A 24,784-nucleotide genomic window follows, 5' to 3' on the forward strand; every position below is an offset into this window, starting at 1 on the left:
GATGGGCTCCTTGTGATATTATATCCCACTGAGATGCAAAATTTATGGTGTTAGATGTTATGATTATCCTTTGCTTCGTGTCTGTCAGATAAGACCTGAGCCACTGCAGAGCATTTTGTCTGATGCCATGTCTGGCTAGTTTATGAAGCAGCATGGATTGATTCACAGAATCAAATGCCTTTGTAAGGTCGCAGAAGGTACTTGCTACTTTGTTGCTTTTGATGAGCAGATTTTTTTCAATGAATTCATTAGTAGCACTCGTGGTGCTTTCCCGTTTTGGAACCCATATTGATTTGTAAGAGTAACATAATGTTTCACACTAAAATTTGTTATCTGGACTGGAGCTATTTTTTCAAATATTTTGGGTAGCACAGGGAGGATAGAGATGGGGGCGGTAATTTCCCAAATCCTCTCTTGATCCTTTTTTGTGTAGTGGTTTCATCCCTGCAGACTTAAGCACATCAGGGAAGTTGGCTTGCTCAAATGACTGACTGATTATTAAGAACAGTTGGTGTGCTATTTTATCATATACAAATTTAATTACTTTGGTTGGTGTCTGATCCTACCCTGCAACATTTCGCCTGAGACTTAACTAAATGCCACAAGGAGGTCAACTATTCCTGTCCAGACCAAAGAAATTCACCGTTTTGATAAGTAGTCACATTCATATCAAATTTTGTTACATTTATGAGAAACTTTTTAAAACACTGAGCTATTTGAGCAGGGTTTGAAATAGTATCATTGTTTTGTTTGACTTTTGAAATTTCCTGGTGGTTAACTGTTGTACCTAATTCTGATTTAATAACAGACCATACTGGTTTAGACTTATTCTTATGTCCTAATATGAACTTATCATTTGACATTCTTTTGGCAGCTTTAGCAGCACTTTTAAATACAACTTTATAACATCTCACATAGCTAACAAATTCAGGTGTTTTATTGTGATTCGTTTCTTTGTGTAGTACTTGTTTTTGAGCACAAGATACTTTGAAGCCTGGAGTAATCCAGTTTCATTTACTTTTAACTTTTTGGTGACAGATCCTTGGTGGGTATAATTCATTGAATACCTCTCCAAAACTTCTTACAAAATTATCGAAGTTCTCAGTACTTGACACACTATTATTTATTGGCCATTTCACTGCATCTCTCTTGTTACGGAATAGGTTCAAGTTATTTTTACTACACTTTCTTTTCATAAAACCTTTCTTAACATTTGGTTTATTTTTTTCTTGCTGCTGAATAAACAACGCTGAATGCTCAGAAATTCCTAAGTCTAAACAGGACATGTTTTCACTGTCGAAGACACAATTTGTTAAGATGTTGTCTATACAAGTAGCTGAATTGGCATTTTCTATGGTGAATTCGCAAAAATTTAGTTTAAAACCAGAGTTCCGAATTATGTCAACAAACTGTTTTGAGACATTATCTTGACTTATCATATTTACATTAAAATCAGCTGGTGTGATGATATTTTTCCTCTTTCTTTCTTAAGTTTAATAAGGAGATACTGTAGTTTGGACAAGAAAGTTGCAGTTACTGCACTTCCCGGAATTCTGTAAACTGATGACTATTGTGTTCATATCTTTTAGTTCAACTCAACTTTCGAAGGAGCACTCCTCATTTAAAAAATCAAAATCTGTCCTTATTTCATATGTTACGCTGGTATCGCGAAGTATGCGAGCCCCCATGGGAGCTAATAAAAACTTTGCACCTTATAGTCTAGTTTCGCAAAGCTTTCTAGTTTAGAAATTTGTATTACTATTTCGAGCTTTATTGAAACTATTTTATTTGTAGCTGTTATTTTTCAGCAACTGTGACTTTTTGATCACAGTCTTGCTCCAGTTGCCGTTGCAGTACCGTAAGTCGTTCGTATGCTGGAAAAGATCATCGTGTTTTGCAATCTGAAAACTTCTTAATGTGATGGTTGTAGTGTGTAGCAGCGTCGAAGGCCAAATAACAATAAAATGTAAAACAGTACGCCGTCTTTCATTGATTAGCAAAGACCTTTGGTCGTGTACGTAAGCATTAAGTAATCGTCTCTGGTTGTCAGAAATCTCATGAACTATGGGTTCGAGATTTACACAAGGGCGTTGTGATAGTTTGATACTTGATGAAAATGGGTGACGAAGGAAGCAGTGCGCTCGGCAGTAATGCTACACGTTTTGCAGTTCCACAATTTGGTTGGAAAGTTAAATTGGATCACGTATTTCCAGAGAGGAGAAATCCACATATTGTACCGACGCTAAAACAAGTGGTAGCCCTCCTTCCTCTGACATCGCGGTACGCTGTTATTGTTATATACCTGCTTTCATTTACTTATAGTGCACATGTTCCACAAGTTTGAATAGAGGACAAGCTACACCAAATATAAACAACTGTTATGGAAACGTCAGTCAATTCATTCAGAAAGTAGTAAACATTCCAAACCGGGTTGGCTTCCCATCAGTTTTCCTTCTGCCTTGCGACAATAAAAGTTGTCAAAAGTATGAAATTTCAGTTTCAGGCTGGTGCAAACTGCCGAGTGTACAAGAAGATTTTTATGAAAAGATGTTATTTGTATTAAATAAGTAATCAAAATCCAAATACTAATTTGCTTTGTGTTGAAGACATTGTCTCGTGCATGTATTTGAACTCTAAAGAAACTACGTCCCACAGTTTATTTAATATTTGTTCCTCCACGTCAGAAACGTGTTTTGTCGAAACATTTTAAACGTAAATTGTCATGAAATGTTTTTAACACATTGGTAATTTCCAAGAATGTTTGCCTATTATTTAAGGTGCTAATTCTTGAAACCACGTTGACACAATTTGTAGTATAAGGAAAACATTTCTCCAGTTCAGCTTGACGCTTAAGCCTCCAGGGATGTGCAGTGTAATTGGTACAGTTACTCCTAAGTGAATGTTGATACGAAACGTGTTTTGCAGAAGTCTTGTAGGTTGTGGAAATGAATAAAACTGGTATTACCTATTCTTTCTCGTTTGTGTGTATGTACTGGTGAATGAATTCGGAACATTTTTAGTGTATTATTGGCATCTTACACCAAACAGTTGATGTACCGATAGTTCTAGCTGTTATTGGCAATCATTATGAAATCACAGTTGTGGTTTTGGAAAATGGTTGTTAATGTTTGCAATAAACAGTAGCAGCGCTGTGGAAAGATTTAGTAGACACCATAATGTCGTCGTCGGACCCCCCCCCCCCCCCCCCCCCCCCCCGATTCAGTGGGTACTGCATGTTTTCATAATCTGTTTGAGAAATCTTTCGTCAGTTAATATTAATTTGATGCTCAAAGACGTTTGTACATTAGGTGCATGATACGGATATTCTGCATTGGAGTCTGGTAATGTGCATAACTGAGTGTTTTTGAGATACTGCAGCAACATATTACTTTTAATGACTTTCGATTTGGAATGGTGAAAAACATTTGAGCTTGAAACTCTTCAAAGACTGAATGTGTTTTTTAAATGATGACCAAGTGTGAGACAGGCTTGCAACTCCCACTCCACAACAAACAATTTTTTAAGAAATTTTAAAACTAATTTTCACTGAGGGCTAGTGTGAAAGAGTGTATTCTATTTTCGTTGGAAGAACTTGCGTGAAGGTCTGTGTTGCAAGTATGAACCAATATCCTACTTACTGATAGATGGTTACACAAAACTTTTCATTAAATCATTGGTTTTATCTAATGACAAATAGCAATCCCTTTCAGGTACAGCATTAACAACAGTTGCTCTAAGTTTGTTATTTTGCTATAACTGTTTCAGAATTTTTTTGTGGAAGAAAATGTTTTGCGCCTTACTGGTAATACTGGAATCGTATAGCTATATTGCTAATTGTTTGTGATTAATAATTGCAGTTATTAATTTCATTCAATATGTGAACACACTTGAGTATCCAGCGTTCGGCCATCCTGATTTAGGTTTTTCGTGATTTCCCTAAATCACTCCAGGCAAATGCCGAGATGGTTCCTCTGAAAGGGCACGGCCGACTTCCTTCCCTAATCCAATGAGACCGATGACCACGCTGTCTGGTCTCCTTCCCTAAACAACCAAACCAAACCCCCTTTGAGTATTTTTGGCAGATATAGTTGAAATTTAATAAGGCAGGCGATTGCATATGGTTTTTTGTTGTGGTCTTCAGTCTGAAGACTGGTTTGATGCAGCTCTCCACACTACACTATTCTATACAAGCCTCTTCAGTGCCAAATAACAGCTGCAACCGGTATCAATTTGAACCTGCATACTGATTCACCACTCGACCTCCCTCTATAGTTTTCACCCCCCCCCCCCCCCCACACCCACACTTCCCTTCAGTTTCAAAATGACAATTTTGTGATGTCTCGAGATGTGCCCTATAAATCAATCCCCTCTTTTAGTCAGCTTGTGCGAGCCTACAAATTTCTTTTCTTCCCCATTCTATTCAGCACCTGTTCATTAGGCGTATAATATACCATCTTACCTTTACTATTTTACTATAGTACCACATTTCAAAAGCTCTTCTCCCCTGTCTCGCCTTGTTATTGGACTACTTATTGCCCTCATTTCACTTCTGTACAAGACTGCATTCTAGACGTGTTCCTTCAGGAAAGTCCTCCTAATTCTGAAATTTATATTGCCAACAATTTTTTTTTTTTTTTTTTTTTGTCAGCTATTATTTTGCTGCCCAAATAGCAGTACTCATCTACAACTTGTGGTGTGTCATTTCCTAATGTAATTTAATTAGACTACATTCCTGTAGCATTGTTTTGCTTTGTACATCTTACACAGAAACCATCTTATATCCTACTTTCAAGACACTGTCATTCCTTTGAACTGTTCTTTGAAGTCCTTTGCTGTCACAGAGGGAGATGGTGTAGGGTGTAGCTCACTGCACCTTCATTCAGGAGGCCAACGAATCAATTCCCCAATTGGTGATCTGTAATTTCCCCTAAATTGCTCCATGCAAATACCGAGATGGTTGCTTTGAAAGAGGCACAGCTGATCTCCTTCCCTGTCCTTTCATAATCTGAGCTCATACTCAATCTTTAGTGGCATTGCTGGCGACACAATGTTATACCCTAATCATCTTTCCTGTCTCTGACAGTATTACATTGTCATTGACAAACTTCAAAAGTTTTTATTTCTTCTCGCAGAAGTTTGATTCCTTTTCCAAATTTTCTTTCATTTCCTTTACTACTTGCTCAGTGTAGGATTGAATAATATAGGGGACAGGCTACAACTTTCTCACTGCCTCTATTATTGGTTTCCTTTCATGCCTTTAGACACTTACAATGTAGTGTGGTCTGTGTACAAGTTAGAATGAATCTTTTGCTCCTTATATTTTACCTTTGCTGCCTTCAGAATTTGAAGGTATTCCACTCAGTATTGTCAAAAGCTTGCTGTAAGTTTGCAAATGCTGTAGACACATATGTGCTTTTCTTTACACCATCTTCTAAGAAAAGTCATAGGATCAGTATTGCCTGTCATGTTCCACTGTAATCCAAGCTTATCTTCCTCTGTTTTTCCTTCCTGTAAATAATTCTTGTTGGTATTTTGTAACCAATACCTATTGAATTGATAATGTGGAACATTCACACCTGTCAGCACCTGCTTTCTTTGGAATTGGAATTATTACATTCGTGTCGAGGCCTGAAAGTATTTCGCCTGTCTCATACATTATGCATTCCAGGTGGAATTGTTTTGTCATGGCTGGCTCTTCCAAGTATATAAATATTTCAGATGGGTTGTCATCAACTGCAGGGGCCATGTTCTGATTTAGGTCTTATAGTGTTCTGCCAAATTCCTCCCATCTCATCTTTATCTATCTCCTCTTTCTGTTCTGTAATGTTGCCTTCAACTTCATTTCCCTCTTATAGCCCATCTACATATTCCTTCTGCTGGAATTCTTAATATTCATACAGCTGCTTCTCTTTTCTACAATTTTTCTGTAGGTGTTTATCTATCTTTCCCTCAGTTACATAAGCATATATATTGTTAAATTTGGCTCTAGCCCTTTCTGCTTAGCCATACTGTTCTTTGTTGTCAGTTTCATTTTTTAATGTCTTTAGACCCTTTCGGCTCCATCATTTACTGTGTATCCTGCCATTAGTTAAATTCAGTACCACTAATGAAACCCAAGGATGTAGAAAAATGTAAGTTAATGCAGACGAGTAAATAAAAAACAAAACACCATAGTGTTAGAGAACAGCAGTAGTAGTGTGCTGCTTGACAGTCATGTTGATTAAATATCTAGATGTAATATTGCAAAGCAGTATAGAATGGAATGAGCACGTAAGAATAGTAGTAGGAAAGACAATTGATTGTCTTGGGTTTATTCAGAGAAATTTGACAAAGTGTGGCCTATCTGTAAACAAGGCTATATGTAGGACATCAATGCAATGCATTGTTGAGTTTTGCTAGTATTTCAGACCCGCACCATGTTGTATTAAAGGAAGACATCAAAGCCATCCAGGGACGGGCTGCTAGATCTTTTACCAGTAGGTTCAGGTTACATGCAAGTGAGATGTTCGGAAACTCAAATGGCAATCACTATTGAGAAAATTTGGAGAACTGGCATTTGAAGCTGACTGCAGAATGATTCTACTGTTACCAACATATATTTCGCATAAACACCTTGAAGGTAAGATTAGAGAGATTAGGGAACTTGTGGAGACATGTATAGTCGTTTTTACCTTCCTCTATTTGTGAGTGGAACAGGAAAGGAAATGACTAACAGTGGTGTAGGTTACCCTCCACCATACGGCATACAGTAGCTTGCAGCGTATGTATGTAGAAGTCCTTGTCTTTTTACGTATTTGACGCTCTGCGGCCTTCACTATTTCTCTCTAAAAGCTATCCATTCATTTTGTACTGTGTTCTTTTCCATGTTGCAGTCACTTTGTATCGCACTCCCTTTGAAATACTCTCAAACTCCTTCTCATCCAAGTTCCATCTCTTTAATTACATACTTTTTTGCGATTTCTTCAGTTTTAATCTACAGTTCATTACAAGTAAATTTATGTTCAGAGTCTATACATGCCCTTGTTTGCAGTTTGAAAGTTGGTTCGGAAAGCTATCTTGTCATTATGTTATCAGTCTGAAACATTTCTGTGTCTCAGTCTCTTCCACTTATACAAACTTCTTACTTGATTCTTAAACCATGTGTTAGCAGTTATTAACTTTTGCTGTGTGCAAAATTCTACCTCTGTGGGTTCCTTTTTCATCTCTTTCCTACAGTCCATATTTTACTACTATTTGTCCTCTCCTTCCTTTTCCTACTATATTAATCCAGTTTTGCATCATGATTAATTTTTGTCACCCTTAACTATCTGAATAATTTCTCTTATCATACATTCTTTCACTCTCCATCTGCAAAGCTGACTTTGTGTCTACCTTATCTATATTGCATTCATGAGGCTGTTCATAGTAGCTCACCCAGATTACTATTCATCATTAGACATGCCTCTGCATTACCCTTGTTTGATCTTGTATTTATAACCTTATCTAATCTAATCTAATCTAATCTAATCTAACCTAACCTTGTAGTCACCTGAACTGAGGTCTTGTTCCTCTTGCCACTGAATTTTACAGATTGCCACTATACATAACTTCAGCCTAACCATTTCCCTTGTTAAATTCTCTTTTAACTTACCTATCCAATCAAGGGATCTAAGTTTTCTGGCTCTAACCCATAAAATGCCAGTTTTGTTTTTCCCGATGTTAACATCCTCCTGAATAATCCTCACCTGGAGATCCAAATGCTGGACTATTTTACCACCAGAATATTTTACCCAAGATGATGCCGTTATCATTTAATCTTACAGTAGAGCTGTGTGCCCTTAAGGAAAAATAATTACCATAGTGTTTCCCCTTGCTTTCAGCTGTTTGCAGCACCAGCAAAACAAGGCTATGTTGGCTGATGCAACAGGACCAGATCAGTCAGTTATCCCGATTAGTGCCCCTGCAACTACTGAAAAGGCTGCTGTCCCTCTTCTGAAACAACATGTTTGTGTGGCCTCTCCACCGATACCCTTCCGTCGTACCAGTGACACACACAAATCATCCCACCTTGCCAAGTTGCTGTTGTGTGGGTGTGGTTCATGGGGGGAGAATTGGGGATGCATAAGCAAAATTGGTGCCACTGGCATATTTATTATAAAAAGAAGGGCGTATAAATGAATTGTTTTGTTGCAGATGTGCTGAGGGTGCAACATGGCGGATTTGAGAATTTCATTGTGGTACAGTGATTGAACTGAGCAGAATTTTTGATGAATAAGTTGGTTTTCAGGAACCATTGTAAATAGAGCATATTTGGTGAATAATGCGGCGTAACAAGAGATGTCTGTCATGCACAGTAAATGTCTTTCCATATTATATTTCACAATTTCTTTGACATAATAATCATTGAAAATCTACGGTGTTGAAAGTCTTGTTAGTATTTGAATATCTTGCATAACTCATACTGTTCATGATATAGGCTTTGTATTATTCCTCTGCTTTTGACTTATGTTAAATTATTTACTATATGGCAATTTGAGGGCGTTACACTTTCCATTTTCAGGGAAAGTCTGATGGCATTATTCATAGTTAACTTACTATCAGCTGTGTGTTCAGTGGTTGTAAGAAAATAATGAAGACATAAGTTTTATAATTTACAAAAATTCTGTTCTTTGCATGAAGTAATTTTGTGTTTGACATCATATTCAACATATGTGGTTTTAATGGTGTAAGGAGACAGTGGCATTTGTGGTGCGTGTACTCGCAGATATTTGCAACCACCAGTAAAAATCCTGTACTTTACAGCAATGGATGTGGCTTAAACATACTAAAGATAAAGTAGAAATAGGCTGTTAACTCAGTATCTGAATGATATGTTGTAACTGCCATCACCATTTTGTGCCCGGACCATAAAGCGTTATTAAAAGTGTTGTCTCAACTGCTAAATGCTAAAGTGTCACGTCACAAATAATGAAATGGCACCAAATGTGAACCATTAGCAGATAAGTTATTTTGTTTTACATGCACAATTTTCATACTTTCTGCAGTGGAACAATGTCACAAGTGGTTTATGCATTGCAATGGCCACTGCTATAGATGGGATGTCCACCTGTACACAAATTGGTCCAGATATCAAAGAATTCACCAGTTAAATAGGTCTGTTCAACATTAATGGTGAGATTGTTGCCTGAGAGGCTTTGTCAGGGGAATACAGTCATCCAGTGTGCCCATGGTACTGTAATTGTTATCCATAGAGATATCCGTGATGTGGAATGTGTTCCCAGCAGGACTTTTTGTGTATTGTTAAGATGATAATATTGGGTAAAAGAAGAGATGAGACCCATCAGTGTCTTTTTAAAAGTTATGTTTCCATGATTCATCTGCATCTCACACACCATTGTACAATGATGATTGTATGTGTTATTTGCTGTTTATTTGAATTAAATGCATGCGGAAAATGTTCACAAGGTGTCAAAGGCAATACACCTCTGTGAGAAGTATTGTAACTCTACTCCCTCATCTCCGGCTATGACTTCTCCAGTGCTGGGCTTCTTTCGCAATTCTACACCCAAGCTGCAGGTAATCTGAAGTTAAAAAAAGTTTACTATGCATTTGTCGTTATATTAATGTACTACAAAATATTTTTTAGAAGACTTGAATCATGGATATCATTTAGTTCTACAACACCCACAGACTTCTTTAAAAAATCTTGAATTTCTTTTAAAAGTTTCACAGAGGTAAAGAGGAATGTGGTATAAACAAGTGATTTAATGTTAATGACTGATGTCATGTCACCTTTTGGCGCATATGTTCAAAGTTTCATTGTTAGTTGGCCAAGCCAATTAATTGGAAAGCAGAAAAAACTGATTTTGAAAAAGTCACCAATAACATCACATTGTGGTTGCCATATTTTTTATGACATTTGTTTCATGTTTCCTATGTCATTGGTCAAAGCCAACAACTTGTATTGAACATTCTTTTACATCTGTTTCACATTATATACACTCATGAATATTCTTTAGCAATTAATATTATCTTTTCTTTAAAAAGTTCAAAATGTAATTATAATATTAGAACCAAAACCGACCTCCACAAAGGCTTCAAGGGTATAATGTCAGTGCAGAGTGGAATCAGATGTGGGTAGGCTACACATGTACACAGCAACTCTGTAGAATGTATTAAAAATATTGTGTTTACCTTACATGATCAGTTGGTGCACACTGTAGTCCTCATATGAAAACTTTCCCAACATTGCTATGTTAATATATTAGTGAATTACTAGTTTTGGAAGCATATATTACCATCTTCAGATACATAAATCTGGGTTGTAATAGATTATACAATAATTTAAACCACTCCATCTCTAGAACAACATACAATGTTCTCAAGAAAATTGAGGCATTACAGTAATTAAATGTATCAGGCTCTAATATAATTCACATAAGCAATATAATATAAATATTTCAGAAATTTAAGGCATTCTGTTGTCAGAAAAGCTGCCATCAACCTATAGATTAGTTCTAACCTTACAACACTTTAATGGATATGGTTAGTGAGGTGTAGGATGCCATTACCTTGCTTCTACATTGAACTGACGTGCACAACCAGTTAATGGGACCTACAGTTTAATGTGGATTTGAAATTATGATATAACTCATCACTTTTTCATATTGACAAACATTGCCAGAGATGAAAGAAATACACTCCTGGAAATGGAAAAAAGAACACATTGACACCGGTGTGTCAGACCCACCATACTTGTTCTGGACACTGCGAGAGGGCTGTACAAGCAATGATCACACGCACGGCACAGCGGACACACCAGGAACCGCGGTGTTGGCCGTCGAATGGCGCTAGCTGCGCAGCATTTGTGCACCGCCGCCGTCAGTGTCAGCCAGTTTGCCGTGGCATACGGAGCTCCATCACAGTCTTTAACACTGGTAGCATGCCGCGACAGCATGGATGTGAACCGTATGTGCAGTTGACGGACTTTGAGCGAGGGCGTATAGTGGGCATGTGGGAGGCCGGGTGGACGTACCGCCGAATTGCTCAACACGTGGGGCGTGAGGTCTCCACAGTACATCAATGTTGTGGCCAGTGGTCGGCGGAAGGTGCACGTGCCCGTCGACCTGGGACCGGACCGCAGCGACGCACGGATGCACGCCAAGACCGTAGGATCCTATGCAGTGCCGTAGGGGACCGCACCGCCACATCCCAGCAAATTAGGGACACTGTTGCTCCTGGGGGATCGGCGAGGACCATTCGCAACCGTCTCCATGAAGCTGGGCTACGGTCCCGCACACCGTTAGGCCGTCTTCCGCTCACGCCCCAACATCGTGCAGCCCGCCTCCAGTGGTGTCGCGACAGGCGTGAATGGATGGACGAATGGAGACGTGTCGTCTTCAGCGATGAGAGTCGCTTCTGCCTTGGTGCCAATGATGGTCGTATGCGTGTTTGGCGCCGTGCAGGTGAGCTCCACAATCAGGACTGCATACAACCGAGGCACACAGGGCCAACACCCGGCATAACTTATGCTTTTCATGTACTTGGTACCTACATAAATAATAAAGTTTTGGATCATTGCTGCTTTGTTTATTGATGACAATAGGGTTAAAATTTTTCCATAATTTGCTTCTGGCCTTTTTGGAAATTTAGGACTGAAATAATTCTTTGTGCTTCTAGTGAGCAATGCAGCTTTTTTATTATCTCTTTTGCCCCACCATATGCAGACCTGCCTAGTGTGTCTTGTAGAAACTCTACGGGAGGGGGAAAGTGGATGTTCACTGAAGTAGAAAACTTCCTGAATTATCAGTATTTATCCTGAAGGTTTATATCTTTTGTGAGATATGGGGCCTGAGGTCTTGCAGTGCTACTTCCTTTTCCATGGTACAATCCTATTCTTCTACTACTATTCTTTTTCCTCTCTGCCTTTCCATTGGATAGTCTTAGTACCAACTGTGCTTGGATCTGGTTTCTGATTTTGGACACTTGTGTACTTCCCTTCTGTCATTCTGCAACTTTTCATTCTTAACTATTTGGTCCCCTTGTTGGGTTTGTGTTGCTACTCTTTTACCAAATTTTACAAAAGTGGGGATCGTGCAGGGAAGGTCACTCAGCTCAGCGTTTATTCCATCTTGTGTGCATTCTTTCTTTGCATCCTTTCTTGCATTGGAACTACGCTCAAAACACAGCACGGTAGCCACTACGTTGTGTAGACAGTACTGGTTTCTTGACCACACAGGGATGACACTGTTGGTGCTGAGCTGGCAACTGTCTGCACAAGCCAAGGAAGATGTGCCCATTATGGCTGGGGCATGGGGACTCTGGGCAACTGTTTTGCTGTCCAGTGGCCATTGCTGTGGCTGGGTGGCACCTTTGGCGGAGAGCCCCTTGCAGGGTGGGTGGTATCATAGGAGAAGATTCACTCATGAAACGAATTACTCTTTCTTCTGTTGTTGACCATGGATCCCCAGCAGTCTCTTCAGGTGGGAAAGATTATTATAATGCAGAGAGATACGATCCCATGATGTCTCCTTTTGTGGCTACGCCATGGGAAGGGGGACAAGCCAGACATCTGGGGGCAAAATACTTCACCCAATAAATGATTAGTACTTGAACTGATGGGGATATTTTTACTGCAACAAAACCATAATTTTTTGTCAAAAACATTGAAGATGAATTTGGATAAGTGGAGTCTCTAGGAAAAATGCAAAATGGTTTGTTATTAATAAGCTTCCTCTGTTGCCCAATCCTTAGGTATTCAGGCATGTGATTATGTAGGTGACACACGTGTGATGATTGCTGCACACAAAACTTTGAATATGGTCCAAGGAATTATCTTCTACAGGGTTCTTATGTTCCAAATGGATGAGGAACTCTGGACCAATCTCCAGGGAATGGCATACATTTTATCAGACACAAAAAAAGATCCCAAGAGTAATTGTATGGTTACAGGCACCTTTATCTTAGTCTTTGAAAGGAATGTACTCTTGGAGAAGATTAAGGTCATGGTGTACAGATATGATATGAAACTGTATGTCTCACTGCCTTCATATATTTATACATAGGGCATATCTCATCCCACTGCATGGTAGACCCAAAATGTAGCAACTGTGGACGATCACTCCGTGGATGTATTCCTTGTGTAAATCCAGTTTTGTGTGACAGTTGTGTGGAACATGTCACTCCACATGCACCAGTTTTCAAGACAGAACAGATGATCCACTTATACAACCCTATTGACCATCTGTCATATACTTTGGCATGGAAGAAATATGAACACGTACATCCTGTGGGTGTGATGACCAGTTACGTTAACATCATGACCATTGCCCTCCCTCCTCTCCCTGTACCTCAACCTTCCCCAAACCAGATCTCCCACCATCCCTCCTCCCCTATTATTCCTGCGGTACCTTCTTCGAGAAACACTTCCCGCCCTTAGCTGGAAGTCTACTGGTGACACAATATACCTGTCCCTGGCAACACCTGGACTGGAGGCCCGATGTTAAACAATGCCTGAAGCAGCAACAACGTGTGTGTCCCAGGGCAGTCTCCTCTTCATCTGTCTCAGCATTCAATGTGGATAGCCCCTTGGATGAACCTTACCCACCAAAGGTGACAAAGGAAAAGAAAAGACAAATAAGATTCAGGACAAGGGTCCTCTGGTGCCCCTGGAGGTGCCAGATACCACCACACAGTCAGATTCTGAGCCGATGTTTCTGGATGTAGTTCCATTCCCACTGATGATAGGCATTGATCCTTTGGCAGGACTGGCCTTCCTGGCCCCTTCACACCGAAACTGGCCACCATTTATGTGATCATGCAGTGGAATTGTAATGGGCACTACTGTCATTTGTCAGAACTTAGACACTTTATTTCTTCTTATTTTATGGTTTGCATAGCACTCCAAGAAATGCATTTCACTGGTGACCATTCTCCAACTCTCCATAGTTATCCATGCATTTTATTGGAACCGCACCAGTCCCAAGAGTGTGTGTGTGGTCGGATCTGTGCTGTAGTTTGTACAGATGCCATTGTGAATGGATTCCCCTTCACACCTTGTTGGAAGCAATAGTGGTGTGGGTGCAAATGATCTCAGTGTTCACCATCACCATTTGTAGTGTTTACATGCCTCCCGGCATGCCAGTTTTCACTACGCTGAATTTACCTCATTAATCCAATAAGTCCGCCCTTTCCCCCGCTTTCTCCTGCTTGGGGACTTCAGCACACACCACCCTACGTGAAGGAATACAACTTTCTTTGGAAAGGGCTTTGAAATTTACCAGCTTCTCGTAGTCCATGATGTGTGCCTCCTCAGTGACAATTCTCCTTCCCATTTCAGTGCTGCCCTCGGCACCTTTTCAACTGTAGAGCTAACAATCTCTGCCCCTAATCTTGTAGGTTTGCTACATTGGTCACAACATGACGACCTTTGTGACAGTGACCACGTTCCGGTGATCCTATTGTTTCCTTGCTACAACCAGACAGACAGACAGACAACCAAGTTGGACACACCGAAGAGCCAACTGCCTTTTGTATGCCTCTGCTGATACATCACCTCCTCTCTTGTCAGATTTTATTGATGAGCTTGTGCAAGGTGTCTTAGATCATGCACACTACTGGAACTGCTATTACCCATCCTGCAGGTTCCCTCCACCACCTTCCAGTCCCGTAGTGGACTATAGATATTGCAAAAGCTATTCAGGATTGCTGATGAGTCCTACGACGATTTAAATGTCATCCTCCACAGACCAGCCTTATCACTTTTAAGTGAGTTTGTGCTGAGGCTCGATATTTAATCAAACACAGCAAGAAGAAATGTAGGGAGTGCTGTCTCCTCTGTGGTGTGTATGCCTCTGCATCTCGTGTGTCAGCCAATCTCACTGGTCTTGTTGGCTACCAACATTCCACAGCTGTTTCGGGTCTTGTCCTACAGGACTGGCTTTGTACAGATTCATCAGTTCTTGCAAAACACCTTGCAACAGTAGTGATATCCTCTCCCTATCTGGCTACCTTTCAACAAGTTGAAGACATCCCCTTGTGTTTCACTCCAAATCAAGTTGAATCCTATAATGAACCTTTCACTGAACCGGATCTACTTCAGGCCCACATAACCCCAGGCCCTGATTCAACCCACAATCTGATGACCCAAGAGCTGAATGTTACCCACCAAAGGCATCTTCAAAGGATCTTCAACCATCTTTGGCTCGAAGGTGCCTTCCTCTTGCAATTGAAAGGTGGCATAATTGTCCAAATCCTTACGCTAGGCAAGAAACCAACATCTCTCAATAGTTACCGGCGGATTAAACTGGCCAGTATACTCCATAAGCTGCTCGAAAGGATGGCTGCCCACAGCTTATGCTGGTTTCTTGAATCTCAGTGCCTTTTGTCCCCCTGTCAGTTTTGTTTCCAAGTTGAACAATCCACAACCGACTATCTCCTTAGGTTGGAAACAGCAGTCCAACAGACTATTTCTAAATTCCAACTCCTCCTTCCAATTTTTTTTGACCTGCTTAAGACATATGACATTGTGTGGCATTACCACATTTTACTCACCCTTCATGACTGTGGCTTTCGAGGCACCATACTGATTTTTATTTGTCTGTTTTCATCCCACCAGTTGTTCCAGGTTAGAGTCTGCATTTCACTCAGTTCCCCACAGGTCCAAGACAACAGCGTCCCAAAGGGCTCTGTGTTTAGTGTCACTCTTTTTCTTGTGGTTAGTAGCCTGTTGGGCCCCTGGTCACCCCTGTGTTGTAATTCGACGAGTTTTAGGTTGGTACAGCTCTCAATCGGTAGACTCTACTGAAAGACAGTTCCAAGGTGTTACCTGGCAGGCATCTGCATCGGCTCTTCCCCATGGTTTTGAAGTGTCTCTGAAAACGGAGGGTGATTGATTTTCTGTCATTGTGCCATAGTCCATCCTGACACGGAACACGATTTATGTATGCAGCACCCAGATGTTGTAGAACAGTCCCATTTCTTGGACCTCCTTTTTGATCAAAATTGATCTGGCTCTCCCATATTCGTCACTTGAACACTAGCTGTGTGCAGAAGCTTCATGCTCTCTGTTTCCTTGCACACATCTTGGGGTGCATATCTTGAAACTCTAATCCATATTTACTGTGTCTTAAATTCATCCCATCTCGACTGTGGTTGCCAGGTTTATGACTCTTTCAGCTTTAAAACTGTTAGACCCAGCCCACCATCGTGGCATGCATCTGGCCAGTGATGCCAGTCAAACTACTCCTGTAGACAGTCTCCTTGTTAAAGTGGGGATCTTCCTTCTGCAGATTTGATAATTCCAGCTTTTGGTCTCCTATCCAATTGCCCTTCAATAATTCTTCGATCATCGAATTTATTCTATTCTCTTTACATATGAGGGTCGTCGTCAACCTGATATCAGCCTTATGTGATAATAGTAGTTGGATTGTGCCTCACTTCCCTCGGCCAAGATCTCTATCTCCAATTCCTTTATTGTGCTCCCCATGTTTTCTTGTACACCCCTCTTGGATGGTGCCCAAGCCATGGACTAGAATCGAACTCTTCCAAGGTTATAAAGTCTCGGTTGTACCCACAACCTTTTGGTGTCTGTTACACTCTGTTCTCCAAGAAATACTAACATCTTTTACATTGACAGCCCTAGAACTGTGTATCAGATGGGATATGCTTTTACATTTCCAACCAGCATCAAATGACATTTGGTGCCGGGAACTTGTAGTGTGTTTTTACTACAGAGCTGACAGTCATTAATAGAACTCTCCATTTTATTAAATGGGCCTCCTTGATCTTATTTTAATATGTACTGACTCAGTGAGCAGTCACCAGGCTGTTGACTGATGCCATTCTTGCCATCCTTTGATCTCCATTTATTCATGACCTTCTTGCTGACCTTTGTCGTGCTGTCAGCTCAGTTATCTTTCCCCGTGTCTCAAGTCATGTGGGTATCCCAGGGAATGAACTGTGTGACCGTTTGGCTAGAGTAGCACTTACTGCCTGTTCGCTTTGCTGAGCCCAGGTGTGGATCTACGGGTGCACACAAGACTTTTGCTTGCTTCGAAATGGAAATGACATCTGGTGGGCTACTAACCAATCTAATAAACTCAGCTCAGTCAAGGAGACTACTGCAGCATGGTGCTGTTCCTTCCACTTTCCTGGAAGGAATCCACAGTCCCGTGACATCTTCACATTGTTCCTATCATGTTAACCCATAGTTTTCTTTTATGTAATGAGCCAACCACACATTGTTGTGGAGCTTTAGAGACAGTAGCTCATATCTTGGTGGAATGCCCCCAACCTTTTTGCCCTCCATACTAAAAGCAGACTCCCATATTCATTGCCACTAATATTGGCGGACGAGTCTGGGTCATTGAACTGGTTCTCAGTTCTCTCCATAGGAAGTGGTATTTATTCTCAGTTGTAAAGTTTTAAACTACCATCAAAACAAGGCAAGGTGGGGTTGGAGATAGGGTGTCTCACACTGCATGCTAGGTCTAGAGGATCATCGACCCTGCCTCTTTGACCAGGCTACTCTTTCATCCCTCTTTTACTCTTTATTTAATCACTTTTAGATTAGCTTTGCCTCCTTTCTGCTATGCCCAGTTTTCTATTCTGGGTGTTGCATGTTGTAAAATTGTGGTCATTCTTGAATGTAATTGACAGTGCAAAAGATGTCCATTACATTTTTAGGCTTATCAAATTTACTGCCATGGGTCTCCCGACTGGATTAAAAAACATTGGTCCACGTCTACTTTTGGATGCACCACTCTGGTATCGTGGGGCTGATGACCTTGCTGTTTGGTCCCCTATTCCTCCTACCCCCCCCCCCCCCCCAAAAAAAAAAAAAAAAAAAAAATCAGCCAACCATCATTTGCATATTTGCTGAACATGGGACAGAGCATGAACTTAAGCTCTGCAACAGGGGCGTTCACTGTTATCCATCTCGTAGTGTGCTCTCCAGCCCATGCAATCATTGCTCAGTAGGAAGTGCTCATTGAAGTGCACTCAAGTGATCACTTCCTGATCTGTATTCAAGTGCCAGACAGATGGTGCCTGAAAGAAAGCCACCACCACGGTGGGTGCTCAGTTAGGCAGACTTGATGCTTTATGGCCAAATTGCTATGTTTTAACACTACGACAGCATTCAGGAATGGATGGATTGTAATACCACTGTGGCACAGGAGCACCCATACCGCAATCTTCATGCCAGGTGGAGAGGCAGCCTGCCCCTTTGTGGGGCATTGAATGTTACTCCGCAGTAAAGACCAAGCGAACGGCTTTGTGTAGGTTCAAGTACCAGCCAACTGAAGAGAACCTTGCAGTCTTTTGGGAGCACCAAATTATTAGAGAGAGATCATTGCAGCAGTTCCTGACCACCACAAATGTGGGAGATCATCAGAAGGATTTCTGAGAGAGACAGAAAAGTACCCCGTGGCTCCTGTGATGGGAAGTGGTCATCTTCAGACCAACCTATGAGACATTGCCCAGGTGATGATGGCTCATTTCGCAATAGTTATCACCACTGCCAGTGTGAATTCAGCTTTGTTATGCTACTGAATGGCTACTGAGAGGAGCAATTGGGACTTCAGTTCTGCTACCAACGTAGAATACAGCTGTCGCTGCTCCATGTGGGACCTATATTCTCTTTATCTGCTGTTGATGCCATTTCAGCTGGTCATGATAAGGTTCATCATACACTGAAGAGCGAAAGAAACTGATACACTTGCCTAATATCATGTAGGGGCTCCCACGAGTACGCAGAAGTGTTGCAACATGACGTGGCATGGACTCGACTAATGTCTGAAGTAGAGCTGTAGGGAAATGGCATCATGAATCCTGCAGGGCTGTTTGTGAATCCGTAAGAGTATGAGGGGGTGCAGATTTCTTCTGAACAGCGTGTTGCAAGGCATCCCAGATATGCTCAATAATGTTAATGTCTGGGGAGTTTATTGGCTAACAGGAGTGTTTTAACTCAAAGACTGTTCCTGCAGCCACTCTGTAGAAATTCTGGATTTGTGGAGTGTCGCATTGTCCTGCTGGAAAGCCCAAGTCTGTCGAAATACACAATGGACATGAATGGATACAGGTGGTTAGACAAGATGCTTATGTATGTTTCACCTGTCAGAATTGTATCTAGATGTATCAGGGGTCCCATATCTCTCCAACTGCACATGCCCCACACCATTACATATCACTCTACCAGCTTGAACAGTCCCCTTCTGAAATGCAGGGTCCACTGATTTATTAGATTGTCCCCATACCCGTACACGTCCATCCACTTGATGCAATTTGAAACGAGACTTGTCCAACCAGGCAACATGTTTCCAGTCATCAAAAGTCCAATGTCGGTGTTGATGGGCCCAGGTGAAGCGTAAAGTTTTGTGTTGTGCAGTCATCAAGGTTACACAAGTGGGCCTTTGGCTCTGAAAGCCCATATCAGTGATGTTTCATTGAATGGTTCGCTTGGTGACACTTGCTAATGGCCCAGCATTGAAATCTGCAGAAATTTGTGGAAGGGTTGTACTTCTGTCACATTGAACGATTCTCTTCAGTCATCGTTGGTCTCGTTCTTGCAGGATCTTTTTCCGGCCCCAGTGATGTCGGAGATTAAATATTTTACTGGATTCCTTATATTCATGGTACACTCTGAAATGGTTGTATGGGAAAATCCCCAATTCATCGCCACCGTAGATGCTATGTCCCATCGCTTGTGCACCAACTATAACACCGCATTCAAACACACTTAAATCTTGATACCAATGTAGCAGCAGTAACCAATCAACAACTGCACCAGACAGTTGTTGTCTTATGTAGGTATTGCTGACTGCGGTGCCATGTTTTGCCTGTTCAAGTATTTCTATATTTGAATAAAGATACCTATACCAGTTCTTTTGGCTCTTCAGTGTAGCATGTTACTGCCCTTCTCAGGATGGAGAAAATAAATCCTCATAGCCTTCGTAAACGGTATTTTGGCTTCAGGCCATTTTCTCAACTCGTGGTTAGAGGCAATTTTAATTCCACTTTGCAACCCAAGAAAGACCATACTTATTGGAATTGTTGTTGTATTGTTGCCCTAATTAGCTGCACAGGAAAGACCTTGTAACAGATGGTCAGTTCCCACCTTCCCTGAAGCTTAGAATCCAGGCAGCTCCTCAGTAGCTTTCACTGTGGCTTCAGGAATTATTGCTCCACCTTTGGAAACCTGGCCCTCTTAGAAGTGGCTATACAACAGGCCTTCCTGTAATGTAATCAAGTCCTGCATGTCTCTTTCAACATTGAGAGTTTGAGCAGGAGAACAGTGTTCCTAAATGTAGTGTTTTAAGTGTAACTGTCTTTGCTGTTGCTATTAATAGTGTCATGTCAGTAGTTAAATGTCCTGTTCACCATTCTTTGTTTGACGACGACTTCTCTGTCTTTTGTTCTTTGAGCCTTGCAGCAACAGCTCATCACTTGCAACTGACTTTTAGACAGTTGTAGAAATGGGCAGAGAAGAGGGTTTCAGTTTTTTCTTCGATAAGTCTGTGTACATTATTGTAATAGTTCACTTTCTGTTTTAAACTGTACTGAGTTGCTGTTCTTACTTTTTACATGTTTGCCACTAAAAAAAGATCCTAAAAGCACTCGGTATTTATAATTTCTTAGCCACAGTTTATAAGGACTAGAATGCACTTGTCTGATCCAGTTTTACAGACCATTTGTGCATTCTTGATGTGTTTATGGGTGCAAGGTATATGAGTTGGCATGATACTCTTATTTAAATATGTTGTTAGATGTGGTGCACCATGGGGGGATTCTACTGGTATCTGGGACCTTCTGAACGGGCCACATCCTGCCATACTGAGCCTTTGCGCTGAGGCTAGTAAACCTCTGTTTCACATCAAATGACAAATCCTAATGGTTCAACATGCCTGTAAAACACTACCATGTCAAACACCTGCCCACCATACCATTGCTTGGCCACCAATGGAAATGCTTTTCCATAACTGACAAAGAACAACAAGGCCCTAAGGAATTCGGACAAAAGATTGTGTTTTAGAAGTGGGTGTGGCTGTTTTGAAAGTCTTATACCAATGTTGGACCAGATGATCTGCAACTTGACTTTTACAGAGACCAATTTATTTTAGACTTGACGAATTAAAAATGATTGTGTTCCAGATTATACATTTCAATTTCTGTTTTTTTTTAATATTTTTAGGTTGGCATCACAAATTTGTTTTGAAATTGTGTATACTCATGGCTTCAAATGGGGACTTTCCAGTGTATTCAGTAGTGTTGCCCACTGTATCTTCAGGATTTGCTTTCCTCATGAATAGACTGTATTTACCACAGTGCTCCATGCAATCTTGAAGGCATTGGAGAAGGTGAGTTGTCAAGAAGGCACACAGTTTCTCATGTGCTCTGATTCCCATAGTGCCCTACAGTCATTGGTCATTGTAGCACATATGTCCGGCTGAGAAAATGGTCCAACTCATAGATGGCCAACTGTACTGGCTTAAACAGTGGGGGAAGCAGGTATCATTCTTGTGGAAACAGGGGCATGTGGGAATTCAGGGAAATCAACAGGCAGATCAAGGAGGCCTGTAGGAGACATTATGTGAGGTGATGTGCTATTCCCCAGCACGTTGTCATTTCACTCGTGAGTCAGAGATTCATGCATTTGTGGTAGGAGGAGTGGCTACAGTGACAGATAAGCTCCAGTTTGTGATGGTTTCATATTCCAGTGGGAAAACCCATACCCCCCCCCCCCCCCACCAGTGCATGATGCATGTAACATGCTACAATTTAACGGAATGCATTTTATATTGTGATAAATGGGAAGAAGCAGATTTACGTGGGGATCTGACCTCTATTTTAGCCGATGAAGAGATGAGTGTGCTGAATGTTTGTGAAATGCCTGGCCTGCAGCCAAAGTTTTTAGGCTGGAGATTTTAGTGTGTTCCAGAATTGCTGATTTATTCTTTATATTTCAGCGATCAGCCACCCACAGCTCTCTGCTGTGCTGTTTTAGTTTTTTCCACCACTTTTTGTGTCTGAAATAATACATAATTTTCATATTTCAGTTTGTGTGTCGGTGGTAAATGGCCTTCCTTGTTGGTGGCTTCTTACCGTACTTGGTTCTAAACATCCATTGAACAGTTGTAGCACACTTGTTTCTGTCCATCTCCAACACACAGAAAGCTTGCTTCGCACCTGAACGCGCCATGTTTGTGACTAGCACTGACTATCGGCAAGTTACCTAACTATGCTGTAGCGGCATACATGGAAAAAAAGTATCAGAGTTTCTCTTCAAAATAACACATGTATGATATCTGTACAATGTTTGATTCTTGTGCAATAAATAATTGAAAGTGTTTCCGGACTTAATATACACTGTGTAATGGACGGAGTATCTGGTGACAGGTCAGACAAAAGTGTGGTTCCTGAGGAGGAGCAACAGCCTTTTCAGTAGTTGCAGGGGCAATGGTCTAGCTGATTTACTGATCTAGCCCTGTAACATCAACCAAAATGGCCTTGCTGTGCTGGTACTGTGAGTGGCTGAAACCAAGGGAAAGTATAGCTACAATTTTTCTTGAGAGCATGCAGCTCTACTGTATGGTTAAATGATAATGGCATCCTCATGGGTAAAATACTCCAGAGGTAAAATGGTCCCCCATTCAGATTTCTGGGTAGGCACTACTCAGAAGCATGTTGTTATCAAGAGAAGCAAAATTGGTGTTGTACGGATTAGAGTGTGGAATGTTAGATCTCTTAATCAGGCAGGTACGTTAGAAAACTTGAAAAGGGATATGGATAGGTTAAAGTTAAATACAGTGGGAATTAGTGAAGTTTGGTGGCTGGGGAAACAGGGTTATATAAACGAAATCGAATGGGGATAATGCAGGAATGGGTTTAATTATCGATAAAAAAAAGGAATGTGGATAAGCTACTATGAACAGCATATTAAATGCATTATTGTAGCCAAGCTACTCAAAGTCCACACCCACCACAGCAGAAAAAGTTTGTTTGCCAACTAGCTCTGCAGATGATGAGATTGGAGAAATGTATGATAAGAGAGATTATTCAGATAGTTAAGGAAGACGAAAATTTAATAGTCATGGGAGGCTGGAATTCGATTGCAGGAAGAGGAAGAGAAAAAAAATAGTGAGTGAATGTGGACTAGGTGGAAAGGAATGAAAGTGGAAGGCGCCTGGTAGAATTTTTCACAGAGTATAATTTAGCTATAATTAACATTTAGTTTAAGAATTAAAAAATGGTTGTATACGTGGAAGAGGCCTGGAGACTCCAGAAAATTTCAGATTGATTATGTAATGATAAGACAGAGATTTAGGAGCCAGATTTTAAATTGTAAGACTTTCCAGGGGCAGCTGTGGACTCTGACCACAGTTTGTTGGTTATGAACTGTGGATTAAAACTGAAGAAACTGCAAAAAAGTAGGAATTTTGCAGATGGGACCTGGAGGTTGTAGAGAATTTCAAGGGAGTATTAGCGAACGACTGACAAGAAGAGGAGAAAGGAATACAGTAGAAGTAGTATGGATAACTTTGAGAGATGAAATCATGAAGGCTGCAGAGGATCAAGTAGGTAAAGGCGGGGGCTGGTAGAAGCACCTTTTGAGTAACCCAAGAGATACTGGATGTTACCGATGAAAGGAGAAAACATAAAAATGTGGTAAACAAAGTAGGTGAAAGGGAATACAAATGTCTAAAAAAATGAGGTTGACAGGAAGTGCAAAATGACTAAGTAGGAATGGCTGTAGCACAAATATAAGGATTTAGAATCATACGTCACCAATGGAAAGGTAGATGTTGCCTGCAGGAAAATTAGAAACTCCTTTTGAAAAAGAGAAGCAGCTGTATGAATATAAAGAGGTCAGATGGGAAACCAGTCCTAAGCAAAGACGGGCAAGCTGAAAAGTGGAAGGAGTATATAAAGGATCTATACAAGAGAGGTGCACTTGTTCTTGAGGGCAGTATTATGGAAATGGAAGAGGAGGCTGACAGGTGTGAAAATTGCTGAACTATCAGTTTAATAAGACATGGTTGCAAGATACTGACATGAATTCTTTACAGAAGAATGACAAAACTGATAGAAGCTGACCTCGGGGAAGATCAATTTGGATTCTGGAGATACTTAGGTACATGCAAGGTAATACTGACGCTATGACTTCTCATAGAAGATAGGTTAAGGAAAGGCAAACCTACATTTATAGCATTTGTAAACTTATAGAGAGCTTTTGACAATATTAACTGGAATACTCTCTTTCAAATTCTAAAGGGGGCAGGGGTAAAATATAGGGAGAAAAAGGCTATTTACAATTTGTAAAGAAACCAGTTGGCAGTTATGTGAGTCAAAGGGCATGAAAAAGCAGCAGTGGTTGGGAAGGAAGTGAGACAGTGTTGTAGCCTATTCCCTGTGTTATTCAACCTGTATATTGAGCAAGCAATAAGAAAACATCAGAAAAATTTGTAGAAGGGATTAACATTCGGAGAGAAGAAATAATAGCTTTGAGGTTTGCAATTGATGTAATTCTCTCAGAGACAACAAAGGACTTGGAAGAGCAGTTTAATGGAATGAACGATTTCGTGAAATGAGGATATAAGATGAACATGGACAAAAGCAAAACAAAGATAATGGAATATAGTAGAATTAATTCAGGTGAAGCTGGGGGAATTAGATTAGGAAATGAGACACTTAAAGTAGTAAATGAATTTTTCTATTTGGGCAGCAAAATAACTGATGATGGTTGGAAGAGATGATATAAAACACAGGCTGGCAGTGGCAAGAAAAGCTTTTCTGGAAAAGAGAAATT

The 24,784-nt window shown here is 40.7% G+C and overlaps 1 protein-coding gene across 1 annotated transcript in view; it reads left to right on the forward strand.

Moving 5' to 3' along the window:
• The first annotated feature begins 2,032 nt into the window (after nucleotides 1-2,032).
• Nucleotides 2,033-24,784, forward strand: part of LOC126271988 (non-lysosomal glucosylceramidase) — a 243,901-nt gene continuing 221,149 nt past the window's right edge. Inside the window, exon 1 of the mRNA XM_049974464.1 lies at nucleotides 2,033-2,280. Coding sequence (XP_049830421.1) covers nucleotides 2,111-2,280 — 170 coding nt within the window. The 5' untranslated portion in view covers nucleotides 2,033-2,110. The remainder of the gene's footprint in view (nucleotides 2,281-24,784) is intronic.

This window comes from Schistocerca gregaria, chromosome 5, assembly GCF_023897955.1.
Source record: "Schistocerca gregaria isolate iqSchGreg1 chromosome 5, iqSchGreg1.2, whole genome shotgun sequence".
Classification (NCBI taxonomy): Eukaryota; Metazoa; Arthropoda; class Insecta; order Orthoptera; family Acrididae; genus Schistocerca; species Schistocerca gregaria.